The sequence below is a fragment of the Polyodon spathula genome, chromosome 23 (genome assembly GCF_017654505.1).
Source record: "Polyodon spathula isolate WHYD16114869_AA chromosome 23, ASM1765450v1, whole genome shotgun sequence".
In the NCBI taxonomy this organism is placed as follows: domain Eukaryota; kingdom Metazoa; phylum Chordata; class Actinopteri; order Acipenseriformes; family Polyodontidae; genus Polyodon; species Polyodon spathula.
In genome coordinates this window covers 2,296,288-2,316,122 of record NC_054556.1, presented here as the reverse complement: position 1 = coordinate 2,316,122, position 19,835 = coordinate 2,296,288, and the positions used below count along the sequence as shown (strand labels likewise).

General features: G+C 40.8%; 1 protein-coding gene across 1 annotated transcript in view; it reads left to right on the top strand.

Moving 5' to 3' along the window:
- The window catches only part of LOC121298155 (voltage-dependent calcium channel subunit alpha-2/delta-2-like), a 208,196-nt gene that overhangs the window by 113,138 nt on the left and 75,223 nt on the right, over nucleotides 1-19,835 (top strand). The window contains exons 5-7 of the mRNA XM_041225052.1: nucleotides 3,397-3,441; nucleotides 11,912-12,059; nucleotides 19,720-19,835. The exon at nucleotides 19,720-19,835 is cut by the window's right edge and continues 16 nt beyond it. Coding sequence (XP_041080986.1) covers nucleotides 3,397-3,441; nucleotides 11,912-12,059; nucleotides 19,720-19,835 — 309 coding nt within the window. The remainder of the gene's footprint in view (nucleotides 1-3,396; nucleotides 3,442-11,911; nucleotides 12,060-19,719) is intronic.

The following is a 19,835-nucleotide window of genomic DNA, read 5'->3' as shown; positions in this document are numbered from 1 at the left end:
TAATTAGAAACACTCAGTGTAAAGTGTTACCCCACTCTTTGTTAGGGAAGTGAGTCAATCACACTGTTGTTAATATAATGTATGGTGAGTAACCAGTCACTGCATTTCTTCAAATGGAATCCTTCATTTAAATATTTATTACGTTTGATCAACCGGGTACCAAACAAACATGACGCAATGCATGGAGTGATGTGTCTGGCAACACACACTGTATGAAACTAAGAAGTTTGAACCCTTGTTATCCTAGGTCCATCTTTATTGTTCTAACTGCAGCTTATGTTTAGGTGGAACTTCCAAACAAAAACTTAGGTTAGGACCCACTCCAACTAGAGCATCTACAATGCCAAACTCTGGGGCATAGTGGTTTAAGGACTTGCAAATGCAATACGTTACAGAGAAACCTAAAGCATATGTATCACTGGCTAAAACAATCAAGCTATGCAGGTTTTCAGCTTTTCAAAGTATTCCCGAACCAGACAGTACATCATGTAGAGTTTTCACAGTACAATTTCCAGCAGTTGACTTCTGTAATGAAATCTGCTAGTAGTGTGGAAACTCTAGATGTACATTGATCTAGTAGCGGTAACCCTGTGAATGGATGTTGGGTATTTAAAAACCAACCAGACTAAAACAGACGAAGACAAGCAGTACCAAACCCAGCGCTGCTTGTCGCCAACAACCCAGCTGTGGTTTTATCAGGTTGGGTTGTTTACTGTGAATCCAGTCTCTTGCTGAATCAATTTGAACTTTCTGTGCTGTCACGAATTACTTAAAAAACAAATAAATAAATAAAATAAACCCTTTGTGAAGGGATAGCTGCTGCAGTTACATTTCAAATTGAATGGTATTTGCAATGTCCCCTGGAGGTGTGGATTCTAGGCTGGCGGGAGAAGCACACTGAGAAAGAGAAAGCGAGAGATAGGATGTTAACTACAAGGTCAGAGGAAATAAGGCAGAAAGATTGCCTCAAACTTGCTATCAGTCCACACTGCTGGAAAATTACAGCCAAAGGGTGGGCTTTCTGGGAATCTGTGCTCCTCTCAACCACATTGCCCTCAACATTCCTTCACCCTTACAGTACAGCTGCCGGTGGAAGAGACAGACAGTGTGTGCGTGTGGTTAGAGCTGTGGACTGGGAGCCGGGAGATCCTCGAAAGCTAAGAAAGATATCTATATACAAGTTAGTGTGCATGCATTATGCTTTAGCACAGCGTGTGTTGAAATGCACAGTACTTTAACGGCAGGCAGAGGTGAAGGTAAATTGTTGAAATGTCAAATGAATAAAATGTTCTCAAATATATGAAATGGAAAGAGAACAAAGGGGCTTCAGAATAACCTGGGGCATTTTATATTCATGTATTAATTTTATTCCTTGTCAGTTATAAGAATGATGGCGCTCACAAAACAGTAATAATAACAATGAAACATGTAACAGCGGGAAGTATTGATGTTTCAAACAAATTATGCCATAAAGATTTATTTTTATGAACGTGGAAGTCAGGAATAGAAATATGAATACCACCTTCACTCTGCAGTATTCCTAAGGAAAGAGTAGCAAATGCAAGTTTGGAATTGGAGGCCATGGACAAAACTTTATAAGTGGTATAAATAAGTATTTAAGTAACGTGCAGTTTCCCATTTGTTGAAGTTTAGTGGATATGCCATGCAGGTGTGCATCTATCATTAGATTGCCATTTGAGCTCATCTCTCTGTATGTTGAGTAGGTTTTTTTGAAAGTTGATAGTTTCCTGCTTTAGTAAAACAAGACAGAAAGTATATAAATTTACTAATACCCTATTCATGCACAATTTGAAAATTGTATTTGCTCATTCCAGCTGATTTCTGTTCATTTTCATTGATTTGCATGTCTGAAATGTATTGCAACAGAGAAATGTCTGTTTAACCCACTGGTAAGACATTTACCTGGGCAAGCAGGTTAAGCATCTACGTCATGCAATGGATGGAACAGCATGGTGGCCTGTTGGGTAGGAGTGCTTGCTTCTTCTTAGTCATCAGCCTCTGGTCTTCCTTGGAGATCACATTTGAGTACCATCCAATGCCCAACTGTGCTGAGGGCTCCAGTACTGCAAGAATCTCCAGTTGCTCCTGGCAATAATTATCATCAAGTGCAGTTTATATTTGTATTATATACTGCATGCACGTTGCAAAGAATACATGGTTTCTCCGTCCTGCTGTACTGCCCAGCCCTCTCCTGCTTTCAAAGCATGACAAATGCTGCTTCAAAGAAAACTCATTCTGATTATTGCAGAAGGTGCCCTTGACAAGGTGTCCTTGTCTGTGATAATAACAATAATAATATGGTAAGGCTGTAAGTGACATGTGATAACTCTGGCCACCCTGGATGCCAATGTCTCGATGTGGATTGCATTGGCTCGAGGGCCACGTCTGTTTGAAGATTGAGAGGCTGGTAGCACTTTGCCTATTGCTGTTTACTCGATCCTGAGACTTGCAAAGGGACTGAGGTTAGCAGCCCATTCCTAGCACACATTGTAACAAATCACACGTTTTAACTGCAGTAGAGGAAACACACCAGGTTCAAATGTAGAAAATGCCAGCAACAGTCTAATTATGAACAGAAAGAAAAATGCACTAATAGTGGAAAAATACTGTACAGTGCATGCCATCCTAAATGCATTCTAAAAGTGATATCATTTCTTATGATGCCTTACAGGATTTGTAAGGCTGTACTGCTACAGCCTGTTTCATTTAAAGTTATTATAATAACCGACTAATTCAATAACTTCTGTGCGAATGTGTTATTCATTTTTTACTGATTCTTTCACTAAAGTTCGAGTTTTTTTCTTTGTAAGAGTGAAAAAAGGAAGCTAGAGAAATGGAAAGAGAACATGGGGGGGTTGAGAGGGGTTGGAAAACATTTTGCTTGGTGCTTTATTGTCGTTCACAGACCCTGGTTCAGAATGATGTTCATTACACATGAAATTAGCTTGTTAGCGCCAGGACTCTCCTGTGAGTTTTGGTTAATTAGAATATGCAGGTGGCTGCGTTCCCCGTTCCACAGCTCCTCCAGCGCGGAAGAGGAGAACGGTCCCCCAATACCAGAGAGAAGAGGAGGGGAGGGGAAGGGGGGGTGATAGCTCTTTTAACAGCTCCGTCTCGAACAGCACAACACCGCTCTTTTCTAATTACATTTCCATAACACTAGGGCCCCTCGCCCCAGCCTGTACAAAGCAGTGCTTTACAAAATTAACTGCGGTCTAAAGCAAAGTGGCTGATTTGTTCCAGCATGTGCTTTATCACTGCTTGTGTCAGATTGTTCGACGGTGACTCCCTCTCGTCACTTGAATAAAAATGAATCAATGCCTTTCGTTATGGGACTGTCTTGTAAAACCCATTCTTTTTGTTCTTTTCCTGCAGGAAAATGAGATTGAATATTACGACGCCAAAGCAGACTCTGAATATGTAAGTGCTGTTTATTTATTCATACAGTGTTCACCTTCTCCATTCATTCACAATGTGTCTTACCCCAGTTCTGTATTACCTTGTAAAACTATGAGTAGCTCATGTAGACCAATGCTAATGCTGCCACCTGAGTTACAATTCAGCTGTTTAATGCTCATGTTTTTATACATTGATTCAGCTATTTAATCCCATGAGTGTGCATTGTAGTGAAAATGCATGGGCACCTGCTATACCAAGATGTGGAGAGGTAAGATAAGAAAATAGAATATCAATTACAAATCAAGAATCATAATAAAAGGGAATTGATAGAAATGTTCAAATAATGGTAATAATAAATATATATATATTATATATATATATATATATATATATATATATATATATATATATATATATATATATATATATATATATATTGCTTCTGTAGTTTTGGTTTGTTGTGCATATGAAATCAAACTATTGTAACTGAAAATCTTGGAAAATTATTAAAATAGGCAATTTAGTGATTATCAACTTTAACTGATGACTTTAATAAGTCACACATGCAAGAGAAAATGAGCCACAAATGATTAAGTGAATGAGACTTTTTAGAAGTTGTTTAAGATGCCTAATTAAAGCACAAAGTGGTCTAACATTTTCAAACATGAGTGCCTATTGCTTCTATATCACTGCAGGTAGGTACAGTATATTAAGGATATAAACGACACATTTGCAGGCAGGCAGAGATGGACAGAGGGAGGGAGGGAGGCAGGCAGGCAGGGTGGCTGAATCAGGAATACTCCAGTAATAAATGCACATATTTTCACAACTGACTGATGAGCACAAACAGGTGCACTCAGATGCCACTTAATTTGATCAATATCTGACTTGATAAAAATAGGGTGCTAAATTTCATTTGGGAATTTGTAATTCAAATGAATTCTAATCTTTAATTATACACTGAATGTAAAAAAAAAAAAAGCATACATTAATTTTTTTATTTCAGCAATCAGCATATTTCAACTGTCAGTGAGTGTTAATTTGGCCTCTTTAATTATGTGCTTGTATGAGGAGTGGGTGGGAGATAGGGGCCGGGCGAGTGGGTGGGAGATAGAGGCCATGGGAGTGGGTGGGAGATAGAGGGGGGAGTGGGTGGGAGATAGGGGCCGGGGGAGTGGGTGGGAGATAGGTGGGAGTGGGTGGGAGATAGGGGCCGGGGGAGTGGGAGATAGGGGCCGGGGGAGTGGGTGGGAGATAGGGGCCGGGGGAGTGGGTGGGAGATAGGGGCCGGGGGAGTGGGTGGGAGATAGGGGCCAGGGGAGTGGGTGGGAGATAGGGGCCGGGGGAGTGGGTGGGAGATAGGGGCCGGGGGAGTGGGTGGGAGATAGGGGCCGGGGGAGTGGGTGGGAGATAGGGGCCGGGGGAGTGGGTGGGAGATAGGGGCCGGGGGAGTGGGTGGGAGATAGGGGCCGGGGGAGTGGGTGGGAGATAGGGGCCGGGGGAGTGGGTGGGAGATAGGGGCCGGGGGAGGGGAGTGGGTGGGAGATAGGGGCCGGGGGAGTGGGTGGGAGATAGGGGCCGGGGGAGTGGGTGGGAGATAGGGGCCGGGGGAGTGGGTGGGAGATAGGGGCCGGGGGAGTGGGTGGGAGATAGGGGCCGGGGGAGTGGGTGGGAGATAGGGGCCAGGGGAGTGGGTGGGAGATAGGGGCCGGGGGAGTGGGTGGGGGTGGTTATATTATTTTAGCTGCTTGGTAGAGCAGTTGGAATCAGTTTAGCTGCAAGCCGGCGAGACTGTGATCAGGTCATAGCCAGCGTGCTTCTGTCAGTGCAAAGCTTGCTCAACCCTTTGCACTCCAGTGCAGGAAAGCAGGCAGCACGGTAAGAATTCAACAGTCTTCCAGTACTCGGACCAAGTTAACATTATCGCTAGTCTTTTATTGTGATACAAATCTAGTGGTTCTTTGTTTTCCACATCTACCAACGCTATAGTGTACCTGCATCGTAAGCGTAAGGCATGTAGTCTTAAGGCAGCAGCATGGTCAGAATGCAGCTGTTGTGCTGTGTTTGAAACATCTGCTTATCCTGAATTAAAATCGAACCAAAGGATTTTCAACACATAAAAGGGAGACAGGAATGATGTTCAAGTGCATTGAAAAAAAAACATTTAAAAACATTTGTTTGTCCTCCTTTAGGGGAGCTCTGCAGTTGATGTGGAGCTGTGAAGCCAGACTTGATCATTGAATCGTCTAATATTTGGTTTTCTTCTGATTTTACAGCATGCATTTTAGCCTAAACTAACTTATAGCAGCATTCACAGAAAAAACAAACCCACTGTAGACAACCGTGAGTGGAAGTGATAAAGTTGGATCTAAACACACAGCAGCGCAAGGCCAAATCGGCAAGCTGTGAAGTAAACACTTCTTTAAAAAAAAACAAAAAAAAAAAAAAACACGGAGCACGGTGCCAGAACCCAGCTAGTTTTCAAAGCGCTAAATTCGCTAACTTCGTGAAAAAGGGGGCTTTGGACATGCCTGCCAAGTCATACTGCTGCCAATGCCGAGGATTTGGCAGTGCCTACTCCAGCGGCTGCTTAACAAGGCGCCCATCCCTGCGACAGGAGTGCTGCATGTGCTTTGATCTTCGGCTGAGCATTCAGCAGGGATATTGATATTAGGCAGGCAGGCAGGGAATGGCTTTGAGGGCAGTGGTGGTGCACTATTCCTCTGGGTTACAGTCGCCAAGCATTTTTTGTTAATGCTTTAAGACGAATGGTATAATTGAGGTACTTACTGTGGACCCCATTTATTAAAGTGGTTTACATTCAGGGTGCAATGCGAAACTCTACACTGGGTTACTCTGTGTTAGCAGTACAGAAACAACATCTGCCGAGAAGTACCATGTGAATAAAAGGTTGGCTGCTCTAACTGGAATCATGTGAGCGACCAGCATCCCAGCATTCACTGCCTGCCAATGATTGCCTGCGTGTAGTTACAGCAGCATTTCATATGAATTGGCAGGGCAGTGAATGTGAGGCGATTTGGGAGCAAAACACTTCACTGCGTCTGCAGGCTTTATTGTAGGAAAGCTGATTTTTCACTTTTCTTTGTCTTGCTATTTTTTTTTCTTTTTAAATACAGGTAAGTCTGCTGTTTAGCAGTTCAGTAATGATGGAACGAACTGCTGACGTTTTTGTGCTTGCGTTCTGGCAGCGTGGAACTGACTGACAGAAATCAGCCCGCGACTCGTTAGGAAGACTGAAGGCTTTTCAAAATAATTCTAGTCAGTCAATCATGGGGAGCCTGCACTCCCTCCCTCAACCCCCCTCTCATCTCGGGGCCTTGCGAGGACTTCCCTGTCAGGTTGCACCCAGAGGCCCAGCCACAAAGCTCAGCTCCCTCTGCTAATACAGCCCCACAGCATCCCCGCTCCCCCTTGCATGCCCTGTCTCTCCTCACAAACAGACAAGCTCCAAGATTTCTGACTAATTGTTTTTCTTCATGTAATGAATTTATTATGTAAAATCCTGCGGCGGGTGAGAGGCCTGGAGCGACAGGGTTTTTTTTTGTTTTGAATAATTGACAGCTTTGACTGCAGTTCATACAGCAGAAGCATTGCTGGCTCTTCGTTTCCCATCACTGATTTCTCAGCATTTGCTGGCCCTGAGTTTTCTGTATTGTATCTGAACTTTTAGAACAGTCACTGTACCCAGTTCTCTGTGCTGTACTGAACTGTGCCGGTTCTAATCTGCAGGGTCTTGGATACCCAGTACTGATACTGAAATATCTTTGGCTCATGTCAAGTGAGAATCAGGATTGTTTTCACCAGGCCAGCAGCATTTCTCAAAGCTATATCGTCAAAAGGAATTTATTTCTAAAAGAAAGAAATACTAATTACAATTCTAAAATGAGTAAGAAGGAACTTAAGATTGCTTTCGAGTTCCTGAATGTAATGTCTGAGTTGTATAATTCTGTTTTTTATTTTTAAATAAAAAGCCCAGTGATGAATAAAAAGCGTGTTGTAAATCATTTTGAGAATCTAGCTCACAAACCACTCGCATCGTGTCAGGAAGCTGGGTTAACAGCAACAAAGTGCTGAGGAGGAAAAAATAATAATTAGAAAAACCAAATTAATAAAACATTCAATTTATATTTCTAATGGAAAAGACAAAAAAGACAGGACACAGACAGTTTCTTTTGTTCTTGTATTATTTTATTCTCTCTCTCTCTCTCTCTCTCTCTCTCTCTCTCTCTCTCTCTCTCTCTCTCTCTCTCTCTCTCTCTCTATATCTATATATATATATATATATATATATATATATAATTAGAAATTTTTTTCTTCAGCTTTACTGAATTGAGATAATTTGTATTATTCAGTCCTTTGACACAGATCAGTGTGAAGAGCCTATGAATGCTGACGGCATTGAGGGCTTTTAGAGAAAGGAGACAGACATCCAGTCACCTATTATGAGGACGGGGATCTTCAGCCTCCTGGCATTGTGCCTGATCTGCACTAAGTGGAACTGCCTCTTTGATTTCTAATGCTTGGGCAGTGAGTGGATAGATGCTGAAAGGTGACAGGTGCGCTGTACTGTAGGGGGGTACCAGTGCCATGTCTGTTTCCTTCTCTATCCTTGGCAGGTGGTGTATGGGCAGAGGCAGGGGGAGATCTGTTGTATGGGTCTCTCTATCCACAGGCAAGTAGACTCATGCAACACAGGGTTGGGTTTAGGACATGATACTTGCACACGGTGGGAGATTAAGGGTTAAAAAATCTTTCTGTCTGGAGAATTAAAATTGCATTTTAATAGACCATTAAAACCTAGCCATAAATCACATCAAAGCACTAGAAATAGGTATTGGAATTACATTTTCTGAATACATCAACTCACAGCTTTAACCCCTTACCAGTTCAGAGCGGATCTCCCAACGACCTTCAGATTTTCCGGCTGATTGGAGAGGGAAAGCGGGACGACAGGTTCTGTCACATGCAGACAGGATCCTTACTGACAGAGAAGGCAGCTTCACGCTGGCCAGATCAGCATGTAACAAATAGAGACAAGTATGTCATCCGAAGTCACAGGTTACAGAGCTGGTCCAAGCTAGTCTCTCTCTCTCTCTCTCTCTCTCTCTCTCTCTCTCTCTCTCTCTCTCTCTCTCTCGCTCACTCGCTCTCTCCTCTGTTAGGATTCTTTAAGCCAGCTTGTAGCCAGGTAATGTCTGGTATAAACAGATATATAGATACTATAGTATCAGAGTAGCAGAACCCATAGCCACTCAGAAGGATTGCAAGCATTAAATATTACAATAAAATCAATTACAAGGGCGTTTTGAAGCTGCTTACACTTTTAAGCATTATAATTCCTGAAAAATGTTAGGATCCTATGTGTCTTTCACGGGGGTGGGGGGAGGGGGTGCATTTAAAAAATACAAAACAAAGCTGAGTTAATTCATGGAATGATCTTTTAGAGAGAGTTGATGCGGCCGACTGCGCACAGACACAGCCTCTGAAGAACTTTGCCAAAGGAGCTGTTTAGATCTAGAGCCTATTTATTTTTAAATTACAGGTCCTGGAAACGGCACGCTTTCTCTTCTGTTGATAGCTTATCAAGATTGAATCCAAAATGTCACATTAATGGAGTAAGATTAAATTCTGAATGTCCTTCATCCTAGTTTGACATTTAACACCTTTTGGATTTTAACGAAGAAATCCACTCCCTCCACTTCAATCTCTCTGATCGTCAGGGGCGATGGTGGGGAGGGGGTGTCCAAATCCAGCCTTCGTGGGTTTTGAGTCTGGACCTCTTACAGTACTCCTCTGCTGACACTCTGAGATCCAGAACAAATCAGAAATTCCCCAAGAACTGGGACATATTCCTTCAGAAATAATAGAGGTACAGATTCAGTGGAGATTCAGCTAGGCTCAAGACATAGCATCTCCATGCACAGCTCTCTTGTAAAGCACTCTATGTTATGCTTGCATGAAGGAAACCGTGGCAGATTGCACAGTATTGTGCTGTATTGTACTGGGATGCATCTCCTGCAGCAGGATCATACAACACAGCCAATGCATAGAGCGCATTGGAGTCTATTTACAGATTGTATAATAAGTGGATTGGGTAGCCTATTAGAGAACCCGCGGCTGGAATGAAGTGGGTTTACACAGAATATAATGGCTGGATTGGGGATGTATTACAAACTGCATAATAGCTGGATTGCTCTTTCTCAAACACATAGCCATGTAAAGAAGCCCCTTCACGCTAAGGTTTTAAAAAATGAGTGCTTTACATAATGGAAATGACCCATATAAAGCAAAAATAAAGCAGCAAGAACTCAAAATATTGCAGCACAATATTGCCTCTGATAATTTTTGTTGTTGGAGATCAAGACAGTGTCATATATTATTGTGAAGTGTTTTTGTGATGCGTCTGCTTGTGTGTGGTAGATGGCGTGCACATTAGAGTGGTTCGATGTGCAGGGTGGTAGTTATGATAATGTGTATTCCTCTGAAGAGCAGCACGCTGCCTTCCTCCTCATCATTATTTGGACACATTGCTGAGCAGCTTCCGTGCCGCAAAATACCTGCTTTGCATCAGCAGCTCTGTTATTAGGGTTGAATTGCAAATTGGCCCGATAAATATACAGTGCGGGGTGACTGTAAAGTCACTTGGCCACTTTTGCAATGCCTAAGTAACCAATGGTGAACCAATGCTTTTTCTCGAACACAACTCCATCAAAATGTCATTTTTTACACTGCCTGCACTCTAATAGTAGGCAATTACTTTTGTATGCTCTCCTGGCTGTGAAATAAGTTTATATTGCTGGGAACATTCTCCAGCCCAGGAGCTCATAGAACAGGAACTCCATGGGCCCCTTGAGTGCTTCTGAGCAAGAAGCACAAGGGGGAACAGATTGCTTTAATAAGATGTGGGTCTATTATACTGTGCAAGCTTGCCCCAGAACACTTACTTTAGACTTGATTGGGGCTAACTTATGTGTAATCAATACAACAGGACTTCCTGTCACTCCAGTCCGATCAACCACACAGCGCTCTATCACTGCAGTCACATTACACATTAAAAGCATGCAAGACACAGTCAAAATTGAAATAAACGTCAGATGAAATATACAAAAGATATATATATATATATATATATATATATATATATATATATATATATATATATATATATATATATAAAAAAAAGAAGGACAACAGTTCCTTTGACACTGTTCTGACTAATTTTGCAGAAACTACATTTTTCCAATGATTTGAACTTGGACTCCCAGTCTGGTATTTAAGCTTCAAGTGGACACAGCTAGTTATAGCAATCACGATACACTCACCCAGTGATCTTTAACGGCAATACAGATTGAGAGGCTAGAAGGGGAGAGGAGGTTTAGGGAAGCGCGTGCTGTGTTTAAGCATTGTTTGATCTTTGTTATTGGCAGCGCGATTACCTCTGCTCCTCCTTAATGCATTCTTTGATAGTCATATTTCAGCGCTAATTGATTTCCAAGGTCCTGTGCCTGCTTAATACCTGCTGCTTTGTTGAAACAGGACAGGAGGTTAAACTGAGACGTGTAATTAGCAGTTTTGTGGGAGGTGTGGTGTGAATATTTAGCACTTTTTAATTTTTTTTTTTTTAAAGCAGTGACAACCACTCCCACTTGACAGGCACCCATCTGCAGAACTAATAGGAGGTTAGGTTGATGAGTAATAGGATGTATTTTTGTACCAGATAAGGACTGGTTTTCAAGGAAAGCTATATTCATAAGGGCTAATCGTGCTGGTAGAGAAACTGCACTGCAATATCAGGCATTTACTGAAGCACTCTGCAGTGTTGTGGTACTACATAGTACATTATGTATGTGTATGTTGGTAAATCCAACATTGGCTTTAAAAGCAGAACACTGACAGTTACAAACCTTTGTAGCTGTCAAAACCCAAATTAACATGTACTGTAACCTATGTTTAATTAAGACATTTATAAAATACACATTTGATTGGGAGCAGGTAGTGAGTGGTCCTTTTAATTGACATAGACTTCAGGTTACTCAACATAGTGCTAATTTTGCACAGGGGTAGCCTGTCATTGAGGTAAGACTATAAGCATGTCAAGTTCCATTGCCTGTGAATGTATAATGGAAATGGAACATGCATGAGATGGGTAGTGACTCCCTGCTGCTGTATTCTGACACTGCAGCCTCCTGGGGCCACCTAATGCTGGGTTCCGTCAGCTTGACCTCCGTACTCTGCTCTGTCTGAGGCTGGGAGGTGACTCACTACAAGCAGATAGCAGGAAACTTTTGCAGACATCAAATTAGTTTCCTTACAATATAACCCGCTGTAAATCCGGTTCAGAATGATTGGTCCTTTGTCCCTCATAAACCAGCAAATGTGTGCATCTGTTCCCATCTCTGTACCTGTATCAAGTGTCATTAATGCAGTAGAGTGTGTTTTTTTAGTGTCACAATATCCTTTTCTGTTCTAGGGTGATGAATTTGATGGTGAAGAAGGAGCTCAGACGAAATCCACCAGTCAGCAGCTGCAGCTGACTTTCGTAGACGATCCCAACTTTAAAAACCAGGTCAACTACTCCAGCACCGCTGTGCAGATCCCCACTGATATCTACAAGGGCTGTAAGTGCTGTGCAATGGAACTTTTAGTGTCCTCGTTCGGGAATTAATAAGAAAATGTCAGTTTTCTGTTAATATCTGAGCGCTGTTGGAAGCCAGTAATGTTGGGTGAGTTAGTTGTGTGGGCTCCTCACTCTCACCTATGTGAAGTCACTGAGACCTATTATTGAATAGTTGCACCCAACTCTCAAAGAGCTTACAATATTAACATCTGTGAACCACATGACCACATGCATCAGCATGCTTTGTTGCAGGCTGTGAGATTTTCACATTTTCTTTACAATCTCCAGTTCTTCGGCCATTCAGTGTGTAAGACAATCCTTGCTGGATAAAGAAAGCCTGGCCTGGAGTTAGCTGTAGAGCAACAGAGAGAAGCTGTAGTGCTAGAAACCAGTTAATGATTCTTTTTTTTTTTCTTTTTCTTTTTGAAAGTGAAACAAGACCGTTGCAGTGTCCTGTCTGGGACCATCGCCATTATTGAGATTGAAACTGCTTCCTTAGAGCCATAATGAACCATTTTATGAATCATTATTTCAGCAATGATTAGAACTGTCAAGCCTCAAAACTTTCTAATTAGCTCAGGTCAAACATTCACTTGTCTTCTTCTCTAATTATCAATGGCTATTAAAACAAAAAAAAAAAAACTTTTTTTGGAAAATAAATTGGGACTGGAACTGTGAGCAAATAATGAAAAGAAACCAGAGGGTGCTGCTAGACAGCGAGTTTAGGGAATGCAAATGTTGAGTGGCCTGGCATTGAGTGGGTGGAGAATGGAGAGTAGCAATGTCTCAGCTCAATAATCTGTTAATCATTTAAAGCCACAATTCCATTCTTGTTGAGTTCCCTGTGCACTGAAGCGCTAGTTAAAGCATTGTACATTGAAGCAGGTGCAACAGTGATATGCTTCCCCACCTCACTTTTCCACAGACTTAAGGGGTATATATATATATATACTATTAGTAGGCATAAACAAAAATAGAGAATCATCACACGCGCAATAGGATAACAAAAAGAGAGCTGTAATTAGAAGCTTTACTGCACAAGTCTATCGCAAAGGGTCCCGGACTGCAAAGTGGGAAGAATTTGTCGTTCAGTTAAAATAGCACTATAAAAAAACAGCAACCCCCAAAAAATATCCTGTTACTAAGATAATAGATGAACACCCACGCTGTCAGACCATGATATTGTGGGTTAAACCTGTAGGGCTTACTTTAGTGCTTTTGTTCTCCATTAGAGAGAGCGAGAGCGAGAGACATAAGATTTAGCTTTCAGGGACTGATTTAAAATCACAAGTAAAATAGTGCAGAGTAGTGAGCAGATTGTGAACGGTGACTGGAGAATGTCATTTCTTCCTCTATGGCTGCTCATTTGGGTAACGCTCCCGGGACAGGGGGTAATTCTCTGACCTCTCGCCTGTGGCACTGAGCTTTTTATTTGTACCCCCATAGAAACTTTACATTAAGTATCACTCATTTCTGTGTATTTACTTACCAGTTACTTCATGAATACATGTGTACTTAAACATAAATACAATGTTGTTGTGCATAGTTACAATGTACTTAATGTGTAAATCTTTTTGCATGATTTATGTAAGTACACAATTGTATCAGAAAAAGGTTAGGGATAGTGTTAGGGTTATATCATGGAAAAAGATTAAGTGCATGTTGTATTTACTAAGTAACTACTGTGTAATTACCTGCCTTGTTGTAATAATGTATTGGCCTCTCTGTGTATTTTTTAAGCAGAATGTTTGCTTGACTGTTGGAAGTTCTAGACGCCTCTGCGTTCACAATCCCCTTTTTGAAACGTTAGATTGCACTCCTCGTCGGCTGAGTAACTGATCGGAGAGAGTGCTGACTTGTCAGATGTTTTGTAGTGAGCTTTTGGCAGAGATTATACATTTGCAACGTGACACAGACACATGACTAGCAAGCTCTGTAAACACGTTCTTTCTATTCTTTCTCCTTTTCGTCTCATTCGTCTTGAACTGTATATTGCTCCTAATGCTTTGCTGCCAACTGTAATATACTGTATACAGCTTGAGCCTTTACCAGTTATGATAAAGAAAGCTAGAAACACAATTGTATGGTAGTTTAGATGGGAAATCGCTATGTTATTAAACATAGATGTATAGCGTTATTAGTTATGCAAGCAGGGGACTTGCATTGCATTACCCATCAGACCAAAAAATGATCTATTTATCAGGAAAGTGTTTAGAGCACAAGCTTGCAAGTATGAAAGCTGATCTAAATGATGGTTACTCAGAGTTATATCATGGGCATACCTCTCAACTGCTGATCACCTGCATTCTGTATCAAGGGGCAGCTATTGAAAAAAGGGGCGTTAAGTGTGTGTGGGGAGGTTTTGAAATAGGTACTTTTCCACTTGATCTCCCCAACTATACTGTAACCCCCCCCTTGCCCAAACCATGCCCTGCTCCTGAACCAGTGAAGGGGCACTATCAGTCCTCCAAGTGCTAATTAAAACATTGAATTCAACACCCACCACTTCACCCACCACTAAACACCCAAATTACATTTTATTTGTTTATTATGTACTGTGTCGTCTCTAATTTAAAACGCACTCAGTCCAGAGAAAGGCGGCTTATTTATTTATTTCTTTTAACTCCCTTCTTATTTCTAGAGCGTGCGTGTTCGTGCATGCGTGTGTGTGTGTGTGTGTGTGTGTGTGTGTGTGTGTGTGTCATGAATTCTGATTTACGGAGTGCAGATAGCGAGCAATTAGAGACGGAAGAGGAAAATTGTGGCGTTTGTCAAATCTGATGACACTTTCCTTGCCTTCTAAACTGTCATTAAAATATAGATTTTCTTTTCTCAACAACAACAACACAGGATGAAGGAATTGATAAAGTGGGGTACAGTTGACCTTGTGTAGAAGAGGTGTATGTTCAGTGCCTGGAACAGTATTGTAACTCACGGCAATAAATGAATAGTGCTTAGATAGTGTTAGGAAAACCAAGTGTAAGCAGAGCTCACAAAGTTCAGCTTCACACACATGCACAAAAGCCTCCTCTCCTGACGACAGGCCATCTCCATACCAGAGCTTTCTCTCAGAACATTAGGAAGCCAATCATCTGATTTCTGTTTATCCCCAGGTGCCACATTAGGTGTTAGTCTAACGATAAATGTTTAAACTATATGTGTGTAACTTTTGAATATTGAAATCAATAAATGGAAGCGTACTCGCGTAGCAATTGGTGTTGTGCGCTCTCATTTACAGACGCCACATTAGTTTCCTTACAGACCAGTCCTGGGCTTCTCAGCCAGGGAGTCTGCCCCCCTGTGCTGAACTGTGCTGAAGTGTTTGATGGCTGTCCACTAAGGCTTAAAGTTGAGGCTGTGAAGCTCATTGAGTTCGAGACCTACTGTAAGCTAGATTTGAACCAAGCTGTCCTGGGAGGAAAAGCTATTGAATGAATCTAACTGTAACCACACCCAATAGTAATACAGTTTTGGATTTTGCCTGCTGTTTGCTATGTCATTGTTTGCAGTAAGATACACTGTATTAGATCTAAGTGGAATCCTGGCCTGTCTAAATGGTGCAGTCATATCTGGCTTTAATTTGAATCTACTGCAATTACAACACTGTGTACTAAGTGAAGCCATTATGAAACATAGCAGATGTATCATTTGGCTATGCATGTCAGGTGTGCATGCAAATAAAGCTATGGTAGATGTTAATAGGTATCATCATAATATCCATTATTTTATTGCCACACTTTATACAGGGCATAGGAACATCATGCTCCAATACATGCAAGGACATTTTTTAATTGATTGATTGATTTGTTAGATATCATTGGAATGAATTATTAAAGATGAAAAATGTCTGCAATAGCACTCAGGGGACTGCATTTCAGAGAGATTATGTAGTTTGCTCTATTAGGTTTTTTTTTTTTTTCTGCCATCACAAGAACAAAACAACCAAAAAAAAAACTAAAAAAAAACTAAAACAAGGAAAAAGGAGTCAGAGAAAATCTCAAATGAATAAATCAAACGAAAGGAGTTTGCTTGCTTCTCCTTATCTTGAAAAGCTCGTATTTCTTGTTATAAGATAGCTTATCATGAAAAAGAAACCCTGAAAACTTAGCAGCCCAGCTCTGTCTTTCTTCTTTTTAAAGGATTAATTCCATGACTTTGGGCCTAGGTTTTGTCCTGAGCAGAAAAAAAAAAATCACTTTACCCGAATGCTCTGAAAACGCTCCCATTTTTAATCTCCTTCCCAACAGATTAGACGCCTTTCAAACAAAGCATGTGCTGAATCTCCACATCCGTGTCAAGCCGAAGTAGAGGACTCGAGAGCAATGGGTTCATGTAGACCCGGGGGTCCGTATGTCAGGTTCCTACTGTCAGGCAGAGACACAGGCAAGGAGAGTGTGGCAGGGGCGTCACTACTACTGCTGCTGCAGTCTCGGGATGACTCAGTGCACATTGTTGTTGGCAAAAAAAGAGATTTTTTAATGATGGAAAAGATGACTTCTGTGACGCTTTTTGAAGTCTGTTTTGGTGGATTAAATACAATTTGATATTCATGATCTAGATTGTCTAAACTGTGGGTTCCTGTGTATGCTACGGGAGCGAAGACATTATATATACATATATAAATATATAAATATGAAATAACAAAAACCAACAATAAAATACTAAAGAAGAAAACATATGATTCAATTGAAAAAAGAACAATTTAGTTTGTTTATTTACAGTGTTACAGATATTTAAAAAAAAACTTTTTTCTTAAGAAGTGCAAATAGTGGGCCGCAGTGGCTAATACAGCTGAACAGGTGGGCCTCAGGTAACAAAGTCTGAGAATCCTTGTTCTAAACCACAGCACGTAAACATGATCTGGATGCCCTGCAAAGTTTATGAAGTAATCTTAACTCCCTGTAACACTCCCTGGTGTCTGATTTATATAGTCCAAGTGATTCATGACCTGTGATGATGTGTGAATAAAAAATATCAAAACAATTAGAATGATCAAAAAACTAAACATCGCGGGATACAGCAAAGGTGCAGCGATGTGTTTCTTCTAAACACTGCAAGGTGCTGCGTAACATTTTAAGAGCGCTGCACTGACTCTCAACACTTTAATGAACTTCAAAAGGGATTCACAAGACTGATTGTAGTCTAAGTGTTGAATAATTTACAACCACCCCCATCCTCGCTTGACACAACTATAAATTAAACACGGGCCCCGTACCAGGAATGAGAAGGAACCCATCAAGCCAGAGGCTGACTTTTTAAGGAAAACACGGCTCTGAGCTGTGGAGTTCAGACGTTCCTCTCAGTGACAGATGAAATTTATTTTACATCTGCTCAGCACCTCCAGTCCAGCTGCCAGAACAGAAAAAGGGTGTGCTCAGAATTCACTATTATATACTGGCGGGGGGGGGGGGGCAGAGCTAGAAGGCTTGCACAAGCACTTTGGGAAGACATTGTATAAAAAAAACCTGTTACTGAAAACAATATATTAAAAACCTACAAAGCTGAGCACCTCATTAATGTAGTGCATCGATATCCTGCTTTGTTGATCTGTTTGTTGTGGGTGACTGACAGAAGGGGTTGAGTGAATTGATCATACAGGGGAAAATGTATATGAACAGAACCTGTCAGGAGGAATTCAGTGTGTGTGTGTGTGTGTGTGTGTGTGTTGAAACTGCATATTTTGGCTTTTAAAAACAAATTGTGTCTGACATACAGTATATATGCAGTATACCATTTATGGACACAACAAGGAAATCGGGACATTAGCCTTAATTCTAGTAATGTTAAGAAAAGCTGCTTTTCTCTCGTCTGCTTCTGATTGTCCATCATATACAGACACTGTGATGGAGTGAGGAGAAACCCTTTCATTCTTTATACTCGCATGACTTGCCTTCTATCAGGGGGTCCAATCACGGTCCCGGAGGACCATTCCACTCCTGGTTTAGCAGATACAATGAGATCAGGGTCTTGATCGAGGTTTCATTGGTTCAATTAAACAATTTAGAACAGGGTTGGAGCAACGACCAGGACTGGAAGGGCCAACTTTGGCCACTCCTGCCTTATATGAACAGCTGAGGTAGAGAAAGTTTTAGTGCTCAAAAGAAGCAGCATTTTGATCCAGAGACAAACACATGACAAGAAAGTTAACGAAAAAGACCCCGAGCCGAGTCTAGTTGACAGACCGTAACCAGAGCAGTCATTGAGAGTCCAGAGACCACCGGATCATGAGAACTGATTTATTAGTCATTTAAACAAGAAAGAAAAGTCTTGCATAATAATGCAGCAGCTTATCTCTCAGACCACGAGGTTGCATCATTCCAGCTTCCTAATTAAATCAGAAAGCATACAAACACAGATTTCTGCTTTCAGAGCTCAGTGTATTCCTTTCCGTTTAATCAAGTCAGTATTTATGGTTTGATTACAGTACACACCATTCAACTTTTAGTCTGAAAACCTGCTCGGTATTAGTTTAAATCAAAGTGCAATTAAAATGAAAAGAAATGCAAATGCAGTACACTGTATTTCAAAAACAAACAAGTCAAGAAAAATCCCAAATTATTGGATGCAAAAAAATCTTTGCAATGCATGGATGGTGCTGTGCGCAGTTATGTCTCCCGCTGTCTTCTTTGCGTTGTAGATCGCCATTAAACAGAGATTTCACTTTGATTAAGACATTCATCACTGTCTAATAGTTTTATTTTTCATAAAATAAAACATTCCAAACATTGATAAATTACCAAATTAAAAAGCCAACAGACATGGGTTTCTTATGATTTACATCCATTTCCTTCAATCCTGAGTCATATTGAATTTCCTTCCCCTACCATTAAATATTTAACCTTTTTTATTATTATTATTAAGTGTACGGGAAATTAATCTTTAAAAAGACAACATGAAAAATCTGATCTGGTTTAGCTTGCAAGCTTCTAAAATGTTGGAATATGTGATTGAATGGTAGATGAATTTATAAAAGCAATGCAAAGAGCTTTTACAAAGGAAATGTATGATGGGTGGGAATGCAGTGGCATCTCAAAGGTTACATGTGTGTTTTCCTGCTTATTAGATACGGAATATGTTTAGTTCTCTGCTGACTTATGGTTTTAATTGCAAATAAAACAAAGAGACTACGGTATTCTTCAAATCAAAATTTCTAAAATGTGGTTATTGCTGTTTGTCATTTCTAACAATGTTTTTACCAAACTTATAATATACATAAATACAGTGCCTTTTTAAAATACATGTTTCCTAATGTATTGTTTGTGTAGTTGGATTTTCTCTTAAAACCCTTTTTATTACAGATTATGTGGATTTATACACTAGGATAATTTGATCAGTATTGAAGCATGTACTTGAATATATATACACCAGTCAGGAATGAGTTGATTTATGTTTATTTTTTGTATTTATTTATTTATGAATTTTGCTCCACAAGCAGTACAGTAGACAGTAGGCATCAGTATTTAAATCCTTTGATATATTCTTGTAAATTACAAGTGAATAAGAGAAGCCAGTTGCTATGAATTAAAAATTCCTTGACCCTATATGAACACAATTATGCTGCATTTGGAGCAGTCAATTTACCCCAAGTTACCCTGGCAGGGGTGATTCTGGTTGACTATCTGTGCAAGGAGACTAACAAGGTCACTGCGGGTATGTTTCAGCTGCGGTCATCCTGAATGAGTTGAACTGGACAGCCGCTCTGGAGGAGGTGTTCATACAGAATCGTAACGAAGACCCGTCCCTGCTCTGGCAGGTGTTCGGCAGTGCAACGGGAGTG